Here is a 10611-nt window from a genome sequence, read left to right on the forward strand (position 1 = left end):
AAAGAAAATAGCTTCAAATCTTTTAACGTCTATCGTTAAATGCATCATTCTCTAATAAAATCGGACAAAAATTAAGATTCTCTACATGATGTAGAGGAGAACTATTTCTATCTCTTCAGAAATGTTTGATGTAGCATTTCCAAATAAAAATTTAGTCGATCACGCTTTTATGTTGTAAAATTGATAGAAAGTATGCCTCAAAGATGTCGGCAATAATTGGCAATAATTGACAATGGCGGTAAATGAACAATTTATTAATATAAAAGCGCGTTGTGGTATAGTATAATACATATATATTTCTTCATTTTTTTTTACAATAAATACTTCAAAAATTAAAAATAAAACGAGGGCTACAAGCCAAGCTAGATCATAATGCTAGATCAACTACAAAAAGTAAGTTTATTGTACAAACATTTCGACCCCTATTGGGTCATTCTCTCAATGTAAATTTAAATTAAATATAATTTGAAATCAACGGCTCATTTGAGAAACAATAACTTGCCAATTCATATGATGATTTAAACGGTAAAAATAATAAAATATAAATTGAAGATGAAAATTTAGACAAAATGTAGATACGTTACAGCGCATGGTGGTCATCCAACGGCTGTCTTGTAGAATGACCTTAAAAAACACAGTCGCAACGGTTCTGATTTGCACTTTCAAATCGACAATGACTAACTCTAAATATTGTCTAAAACATAATTTGCAAACGATTATATAAATAAAAAATTTTTTACAAAAAATCAGTCGCAAGCTATCAAAATCTCTCAATTTATACACCACAATTTCCATTACGATGATACAAATATACAAACAAATTAGAAAAAAGTGTATGTCTAATGATAAAACGGTAGTAAAATACATAAATTAACAATTTTTGATAAATATTTTTGAAAACTAGTTTTGAAAAATAGTTTAAAAATTATATACTCTCTCTCTCTCTCTCTTTCTCTCTCTCTCTTATTGAATAAATTGTATATGGATCATATGATTAATCTTTCGAATATTATACATGATTGTAGGCAAATAGATAGCGAAAATCAATAATGAAATGTTAATTTTTGAATTACGTAAGAGCTTGATGATTAAGCTGAAACAAACTTTATCTTTAGCAGTGTGTCATTCGATTGGTATATAATTTTTTTCCTCATCTTAAGCTAATCGATTATCAATATCACATGCAGACAATTGCAAAATTTCCTAGCCATATTAAATTTATTCCTTCTTTTTAGGCTAACTTGACACAGGATGCCCGATGTATGTTAACGTCAGTAGAAAGAGGGGAAGGTAGGAAGATAGTTTAATTTGGGACAATATCTTTCAGACTCATTAAATACTACTTGATTTTTTTAGGTTGCGAAAAGCTAAAATTTGGAGATACTGAAAAGTCATCAAAGCGGGATGGCACCGCAATTTTTACGTTGCACGCTTATGTAAATAAAAATTTGAAAAAAAAAGATGATTCCCAGCAGGCGACTGCTTTCAACTTGTCGGTTTCGGATATCAATTTTCATAGTAAGGAAACAATTATTAGCACTCGCGATATTTAACACACTTGAAACAAGTATATCTCTAATATCTCTCGTTAAATCAGGATTAATTACGCGTTATCAAAATATCATGGAGAGTAAAGAGAACGCATGCAGGCACATAGAGTTATACGGGAACGACAGTCACCCAGTGCCTAAACACTTATATGTATCATGTCCGTTCTCTGATGCTGCATATGAAGGATCACCGTATCGTTTGGAGTATACCGCGATCGGGAAAGATTTTCTGTACAGCAGAAAATACGTATTCTATGTGCCGAATCATGAATTTATCGGTAGGTTTTCTCGTTTATCTCCCTTCCTTTCCGTCCCGCGGCTTCACGTCTTTTGTAACTACCCTCAAATCCCTTCCAGAAAATAGTGTCCAGATCGAGAAGTTTACGCCTTTCATATATATCGACATTTCTGATCGATCAAATGCGGCATTGTACATACAACCGCTCCCGTTGACATACAACGTGACGGAATACCAGGTGTGGCTGATTAGTAACGATACGAAGTCGACGCTCACGACGATCGTTCCCGCCAACGAAGACCACGGGCATATACGGCTCAACCTCTTAGCAACAGACGGCGTCTATTATGTTAAAGTCGCGGCCTTGCATCCCAAATGCGGCGAGCACGGATGTGCGAACAGCACATCGCCCTATGTGCGCATAAGTAAATGCGATTTAGCTCAAAATTTTCTTATCTCTCCCTTGCCGTGCAAACGTTTTTGTAGTACCTATTTAACGTAAATAAAGATCGTTAACGTCTGATGTTTTTTAATGGATTAAGTGGTTCAAAAAATGTTTAAAAATTCATGTAGTTTCCCCAACAGCACAAAATTTGCAGCAATATTGCTGTAACGTGTAATACTGCTGCAATATTGCAGCAATATTCCTGCAAGTTTTATACTGTTGGGGTTTCTTAATTATTTTAAATAAAGAATTTATACGTTAATTTAACAAATCTGTATTAGTTTTTTCAGGAGCGGAACGGCGCGCCCGTACCCCCACTTGTTTTCAAGATATTCATAATTTTTAAAATCGCCTGGACAAAAATTACCTTTGTTTGCATGGTAAGGGTTAACAAAGTGACTGAAATAAAGAGAGAAATCGAGAGTCAGCGCAGTAAGCAATGCGTATTATTATAAAACTATAGCTCAATTATATAGCTGTGGAAACTATAACACCTAATTGTAAGTTCAAAAGCTGTTTGAAGTAAAGAATGTAAGTAAACCTTTATCCCACGACAATTGATAGATGAAAGTTTGAAGATTTTTTTACCTACAATTTAGTACCTTAAAGTACGAATTGTACATAGATTGTACAATCATCCAAAATTTTTTGCGTCGGATCGAAATAATTTGTTATTGTAATTGAAGATTAAAAATAAAATATATAATTCCATGGAAATAATTATATAATCAATAAACAAATGTTAAACTTATTATTAAGTCAAATTATGTAATTATTTCCAGCGAATTATATATTGTCAGTTTTAAAATAATTTTCATTGTTTACCGCGTTGATTCTCAATTGTTCTTTTTATTTCAGTTTTATTTCTAATTTTGTAAAAGTTTTTACTTACATTTTTTTTATTTTCTTTTTTATCTTATTTCTGGTTTTTCCCCTTAACGCTGCTAATTCCGTATTGTCACAGAACACGCGTCTCATCAACTGTTAATTATGATAATCAGCTTAGTATGGATACCGCCGGTATTGTTATACGCGCTGTATCACGCATTTAAATTATACAGAAAGAAAGGTGAGAACGTTATCAATTCTTTTTTCTTTCCAGAATACTTATGTCTAATCCGTTTGTTTTAATAAATTATTTTTTTCTTTTTTAAATATAGTTTTAAAGAGAGTGGCTATGAAGCCGAACTGCTTGCTAGTATACTCACCGACGCATCCGTCGCACGTGAATGTGATGGCTGAATTAACAAAATACCTACGATATTGTAATATCAATGCAATGATCGACATGTTTGATATTGCAGAAACTGTCAACAAAGTGAGTAATCAAACAAATCAACGATGTAATATATTACGGCAATTGCTTTCAAAAAGATAGAAATCCACAAGTCGATAAATACGAGTTTGATTGATTTATAATATGTGAATGCTTGTAAGAGTAAGTAAGAAAAAAAAATGCAATACTTAATGCACAATAATTCATAATGATAAATATATTTATTTTTCATTACTATCAATTTTTACATATCAAGAAATAAATATATTTGTTATTACATATGAATTATTGCGCACTGAACATCATATTTCTTTTATTCTTACCTCCTCTTGCGAACATTTCTTTTGTCGTTTTAATATTTTGAGGATCTTAATATTTTATTTATTATTTATATTGTAATATATGAATTTTTACGATGCGATATTCAGAGACAGTTCAGCGAAATAATCGTATAATGTGATTGCAGGATCCAGGACTCTGGTGTAACACCGCGTTTCAGACGGCGGATGTTGTACTGGTCGTAACATCTCCGCCGACATCTGCGAAATTCGATGCGACAATCATTTATCGAAACGTAGACAACCACCTGTTGCGATTGCTGAAGGAGAACTATTCTCGGAGAAATAAGAGGTATTATGCGATACACCTGCCATATTGCAAGTCGGACTATATACCAGAAGAAGCACGGCTCTTCAAGAAGTTCCGCATACCCGAGGACCTGGATAGGCTCGTGAAGACGATCCACGGAATCGCTTGTCTACGATTCCTTACAGCCTCTAATCGGGAGCTGCTTGAGAGTATCAGATTCGCTACGGCAAAGATATCTGAGGATGAAGCCTCGAGTGTGATAAAAAATATCGAGGAGACCGGTGAGTAATGTTATCGCAAATATTCTTTTTTTAATTGCCAACACCTTGCTTCTCTTTCGTATACTTTTCCTCGATTCCTATATTAGCGTAATTTTTTTGTGTTTTATTTTTTTGTGTATTTGAGATATTTTATTATTATTATTGTATCAGTAATTTTATATTAGTTGCAATTTTATATCACTCTGAATTTTCCTTAGACGATTTGTTATTACCGATCGTTGTACAAGAGACTGCAAATTGCAACATCGAACAACCCATCAAGATTTCTAGACCTGACACATCAGATAGCGATGTCATACCTCAGTCTTTCACGACTTGTATCGACGAACTGAATCTGCTCGGTGAGATTGAAGATGAGAAGTCTTTCGGCATTAATTCCACGAGGAACGATTGCGAATTTCGTATAGATAAATTAAATTTGTGATTTTTTTTATATGTGTATGAATAGTTCTTAGTAGAGTATTTTCTTATTATTTTTTTATCGATTGATTTTATATGCGACTATAATTGACGAAACTAAAAGAATATCTTTTTTTATAAATTTCATCGAGTTATCTTTAATGTTTTCGAAATTCGAAACGTATATAATATAACATTATATATAAAATTATATAATATACAAAATTATATAATAATTTAATAAAAAATTATTTTATTATATGTATTCATCACTTATCTTTATTACGATTTATATATATCAAATTTGTAAAAATATTTTTAAAGATATAGATTTTTAAAGAAACACATTAAATAAATTTTTGTGATGTTTAACAATAATTATTTTATTTCGTCTTTATTTTCTTTTTCCTTGTCATTTCTTTTATTATCTTCTTTCAATATTTTTTTAACTTCGAGAAGATCACCATTATAACAGAAGAGCAAGCACTATTGGGAATAAGGTAAGAGTAATACAAGGAAATAATACTCTGTTTGGAAGCGTCTTTTATATGTTTTTGTGATATATCAGTTACAAGAAAATAATATGGCACAATATTATTCGGCTCGTAACGCGCGTGCTTCAAGTCGTCATTAATGCCCCAGAGAGTTTAAAAAGGAAACAAGAAAACATCGAACGTGGTACTAGTTGAAATCATACGCAGTCGTGTTATAAAACCCGTATGATAAGTAACTAGGCTAATCGTGGGTGGAATGTTGTATCTTATACATAAATACAAAAGGGACGATTCCGTTCCTGGTGAGGTACGGCGAAACACAGTCTTCTTCGGATATGATGTCGCGCCAACCGGAGCCCACACACGCGTCTCGTAAAAAATACTACTCTTACACTTCGGTCGTATCACCTCGATCTACGTGCAATCTGCTGCTTCGCTGTGTCGTACACACGAAAGTCATGAAAGCTAGTGCGACAATAGAAAATATTTCGTTTCGAAAGAAAGCGTGATTAAATTTCAAGTTCAGTAGAGTGCCGTACAATTTCACAACCACGGATCTATCTAAGAAAGATTTGATGGAAGACCAAATCTGCAACTTCTCGAGTTTGAATGCTTAATATCGCTCGGTATTACGAGAGTGAGAAATTTTTAATATTAATAACTGTGAAAATGTTTCCTTAACTTATTTGCACTGATTGAAGCTTGTACTTGTAACAGAAACTGCTAATGCTTAAGAAGAAATAACTTATGGCCCTTAGTTTGGGAAGTTTGACGTTCTCAATGAACAACTATTTTCAAACTTCATCACAGTTGCGTGGTGTGACATACAGAAAACTTTTAATGCTGAAAATACGATGATTTTTTCAAGAAATCTCACGAATAATTATAATACATAACTATTTATTATTAATAGTATTAAAAGCGACCTTACCAGTGGTGATCGACAAACCGCCGTATGACTTTAAGTACATAAAAACACGGCAAATTAATTAATAATTTATATTTGGTTTAGCAATCACTTTGCGCGATATAGTTTACCCCTAACTTTCTATAGAGCATTTCGTCCAATGAAGAATTCTGTCAGGAATTCTTTCTGCGTTACAATTTAAATCGCGGTTTATTCAATTCCACGTTAATATTTGCTTTTACAAACACAAATTTTCATTCAGCCAGTACATTACATGTCATCGTCGTTCTGCGCAATTCCTGTAAATTGCCATAAAGAATGGCATTTCTCATCTCACGCGAATCATTCGCTTCCAATTGCTCTCACACAATTTTCTCTCATACTTCCTCGTTAAATAAATATTCTTCTCTTTTTCGCACAATTTGCGATTGACAGTTGCTCCCTCAATCAGTTACCTTTACTTTCTTTCATCCATATTTGTCTTAAGACTAGGAAAACTCGACAAGGTTCAGAAAACTGACGTGTTTTCCTATTTTGGATTTTTCTCATTTGTCCAACGTGAGATTACGTCGATCAGTTCGTCACGTTATTGTCAGTCTTTTCGTCATCGTCCAGACTCTTAAAAACCAAAAGATCCTCCGTCTCCGCCGATTTCTTTCCTTGCATATCAATGTAGGACTGAGGTCGTTCGTTAGGAGGTGTTCTCAGATCGTTCTCGCTATTACTGGTTAGGCTGGTATTTCTCAACTTTATCGGGCTTTCATAATGATTGGCTTTCAAGTTTGGAGGTCGTTCGTTTACATAAGGCGACTTCATAGGTTCCTCGGGGAAAGATGCTATAGATGGCTGCCAGAACGCCTGCAGCTTGTCTACCTTGTCGCATTTTGTTACTGGCTCAGAAGATATCCGGCCGAGATAGTTGACAGTATCTGTCCTTAGAATCCCGTTGACAGTCTCATTATCAACCTGATCACTACCAGAACCTACAAAAAATTTTATAAGAGATTCTTTAATTATTAACTGGTGTCGTGGATCTATCGTGCTTGTAAAATATAGATAAATAAAGGTTCAAACATCGAAAAGATATGATAAAAATGTTTTTAGATCGACAAAGATTAATGAGTTTATATCAATAAAAAATTATATCAATAAAAATATAATTAGCTTTTCAAAAATAAGAATTCAGTGGATCCATGACGTCAGATATGTAACATCTTTTTACGGCAATAATTAAAGATTAAAGATAATTCGAAATCATATTATCTGAAATCGTTCAACACAATTTTTGATAATAATTGAATGAGGTTGAGAATAGTAGCATTTGGAAATAATTTAAAACTGCTAGAATCCAGAAATTTCTTACCTCTGGATTAATTAAAAATATCAAAGGTGATAACAATTATTTATAGACGGCGATATTTCAAATCGACTTATTTTATTTACCACTCGCGCTGTCCAAAGCTTGTAGAGATGCAAAGTAGGCTTGATTATGGACGATTCGTGGATTAAGATCGAGGTATTCGACACCATCCTCCAGCATACGTTCCCAATGACTAGTTAGTTCCTTGAACGACGGTCGCATACCGGGCTCTTGATGCCAACACGACACCATCAACTTGTACCTGAAAAAATATCACTTGTTACAATCAAACCGAAGATGTTTCCTCAGACGAGGTTGTAAAAGATAGGAAATGACTTTCGTCTTCCGTTTGCACACAGGAGAGAATGCTATACTTTTACGACGAGCTTTACGACGAGCAGAAATAGTTGACCTACTTTATTTTAACTATTGACATTTTTCCAATGCTTTTTTAGAAGTATAACTTTTAATAATAGTTTAATTGAAAAGGATGTGCGTTTTCACATCACGTTCAAAGATTCAGTCATATTTCTGTTTATTATTATTTACTATACACTACTTCCCCTGTCCCTTTACTTCCTTCCATATTACTTGTTTTGCTACTATATTATTAATTTAGTAATTTCTATATATACAACATATGTACTGAGGCTGACTTCGCAATATAGTGATCTAATCTTCACAGAAGATGAATGTTTCACATGTGATATGAAGTCACGCTAATATAATCATGAAAATTTCCTGTGATAATTACGCACGAGTCCCTCGTAATTATGAATATCGTATAAGTTACACGCAGTCCTAAGCCCTTTGATTTTATCTGCGTTAGTCAGTCAGCTGAATTAACTCTGTTGGTCTGTTTGTGTCTGATACGATCCGAAATGTAATTTCTGTTTTTACTAATATTTTAATATTAAACATTTTTTTCTGATTATTAATGACTTTATTTGTCAGTGTAAGTTTGTTTTGTGAATTTTTTTTATTTTTCAGAACTTTTTATTATTGACTCAGACAATATAATCATAATTTTGAACCGACCAGCAGGATTAACTTTCAGTTAGAACTTGGAAAAAGCCGAGTTTCAAAGAACATAAGTTATCATTTTCTAAATAGACAACTAGAAAGAATGTAAAAAAAAAATGAGAAAGAAGATATAATAATAAAGAATAATTTTAATAGGTATACAAAGACATACAACTATGAAAAGAAATAGTTATGTTGAAGGTGGATAGGTAAAAGTAATTTTTGTAAAAGACAAGAGGCAGATTTTATTTAATAAATGTCACTAAATTTCTAAGTGGACTTAAAATTGATGATCCTTAAGATTAATGAATGTTTAACGCTCTAAATCACTGAAGAGAATTAAGCACTTACAGCTGGTGGGAGCAATTAGACGGCTTCTCCATACGATAGCCGGCCTTTAGTAAATTGTAGAGATTATGTACGTCGACTCCAGGATATGGAGACGCTCCTAACGTGACCAACTCCCATAGGAGCACGCCGAAGCTCCAAACGTCCGATTTGCTGGTATATACATGGTCGGCCAGGGATTCCGGCGCCATCCATTTTACAGGCACTGCAGACACGAACCGTAAAACCTTGGATAACGCGAAGTAACAAGCGGGCTCGTGCGAGTCATTAAAGATGTTTTTCTCGTGAATACGCCCGAAAGAATTACGACCGGATTTACTCCGTCGCGGTTGAATTAGAATCGTTAGGATTAAACTTGTTAAAATATTGTCCGCGCCTCGCAAAATTGCACTTTTCGATACTAAATTACGACACTTTTTGTCTAATAACATAGATTTATCATTGTGTGATGTGAAATAAAATAATTTATTAATTATAATTTATAAGATTGATTTGATATTTTTGTGATATTATGTTTGTAAATTGTAATTCTCATTATCGGAAATGAATTTATAACTAATAATTGATTTAAAATGTATTGCTATAATTTGCTACGTTTGCTTCAATAATGAGAGAATGTGACGAAATGTCTGTAAGTTTTGACGGCGTACAGATTATTAATTAATGGATGATCTCACCTCGTCCTTTGCTTCGCTTCAAATACGCATCGTCTTCATATACATCACGAGTTAGACCAAAGTCCGAGATCTTGCAGACCTTACCGGTTGCGAGCAAAACATTCCTCGCCGCGAGATCCCGATGCACCAACTGCAGTGCGGAGGAAACTTTGATTAATTGCTAATGACTTGACCGAGTTCATTTGAGACATTTCACGATTTTGACTTCCAGAAAGTTGCAATCACATGCTGTTAAATTTCATTAACCAAGTTGCAAGGAAAGTCAATTTGAATACTGCCATTCTGTCACTAATTTCCTGTTAATTCTATTATATAATATATTTTAACCGTTTTTAGTTTAGATATTTCTGATAAGTTCAGTAATTTGGAAAAGAAATCCAAATAACTTTATGAATATTTTGAAATGATATTATCGTACCTTAATATCAGCGAGATATGTCATTCCTTTGCTTATTTGCCAGGCGAACGAGAGAATATCGCGCGGCGTTATGGTATAGTTCAATGCATTATCGCTACATTGCGATTCCTCGCTGATGTTGATCGGCGAAGTGGAAAGGAGAGACGTCGGTGCGGGTATTCTATTCTCCGACTCCAAGTGCCGACTGCGCCTCAGATAGTTACTGAAATTTCGTGTAAGTTTATTCTATACACCGTGAGCATTATCCGAGAAATTGGTGATCAATAATCCATCCGTTTCTGAGAAACCTAGATTATCAGGACGGTGATGGAGTTCCAGTCATGTGCATCGCATCCGCGGAAAAATTTAATTATCGAGAGCAACTGGTTTCGCAAAGGTTGTTTACCTTCGACAGTGACGGAATTCCATGTGGTGGAATTCCGCATCGCGATAAATTCTCAGAATTATTTCCGCGTTTGTAAGTCGGTCGCATTGCGCAATGTCATTAAAACATTAATATATATATATATATTCATTGCGAATTATGTTTAGAGCGCTGTATTTAGGACAAGAGTTCTCTTGCAGCGAAAATTTCTTGGTTTATAAAACCACTTAAACTCTTGCTAGA

At 33.9% G+C, this 10611-nt stretch overlaps 2 protein-coding genes across 2 annotated transcripts in view; one reads left to right on the forward strand and one right to left on the reverse strand.

The window, feature by feature from the left end:
• Positions 1-4870, forward strand: part of LOC108748608 — a 6690-nt gene extending 1820 nt beyond the window's left edge. Inside the window, exons 2-9 of the mRNA XM_018486852.1 lie at positions 1236-1290; positions 1357-1518; positions 1598-1828; positions 1908-2213; positions 3198-3302; positions 3394-3551; positions 3976-4378; positions 4576-4870. Coding sequence (XP_018342354.1) covers positions 1236-1290; positions 1357-1518; positions 1598-1828; positions 1908-2213; positions 3198-3302; positions 3394-3551; positions 3976-4378; positions 4576-4802 — 1647 coding nt within the window. The 3' untranslated portion in view covers positions 4803-4870. The remainder of the gene's footprint in view (positions 1-1235; positions 1291-1356; positions 1519-1597; positions 1829-1907; positions 2214-3197; positions 3303-3393; positions 3552-3975; positions 4379-4575) is intronic.
• A 438-nt stretch (positions 4871-5308) lies between these two features.
• Positions 5309-10611, reverse strand: part of LOC108748714 (proto-oncogene tyrosine-protein kinase receptor Ret) — a 59997-nt gene continuing 54694 nt past the window's right edge. The window contains exons 16-20 of the mRNA XM_018487000.1: positions 10005-10206; positions 9587-9716; positions 8913-9114; positions 7622-7800; positions 5309-7161 (exon numbers count right to left, since the gene is read on the reverse strand). Of these exons, the coding sequence (XP_018342502.1) occupies positions 6752-7161; positions 7622-7800; positions 8913-9114; positions 9587-9716; positions 10005-10206 (1123 nt within the window). The 3' untranslated portion in view covers positions 5309-6751. The remainder of the gene's footprint in view (positions 7162-7621; positions 7801-8912; positions 9115-9586; positions 9717-10004; positions 10207-10611) is intronic.

Source organism: Trachymyrmex septentrionalis, unplaced genomic scaffold (genome assembly GCF_001594115.1).
Source record: "Trachymyrmex septentrionalis isolate Tsep2-gDNA-1 unplaced genomic scaffold, Tsep1.0 scaffold24, whole genome shotgun sequence".
NCBI classification, from domain to species: domain Eukaryota; kingdom Metazoa; phylum Arthropoda; class Insecta; order Hymenoptera; family Formicidae; genus Trachymyrmex; species Trachymyrmex septentrionalis.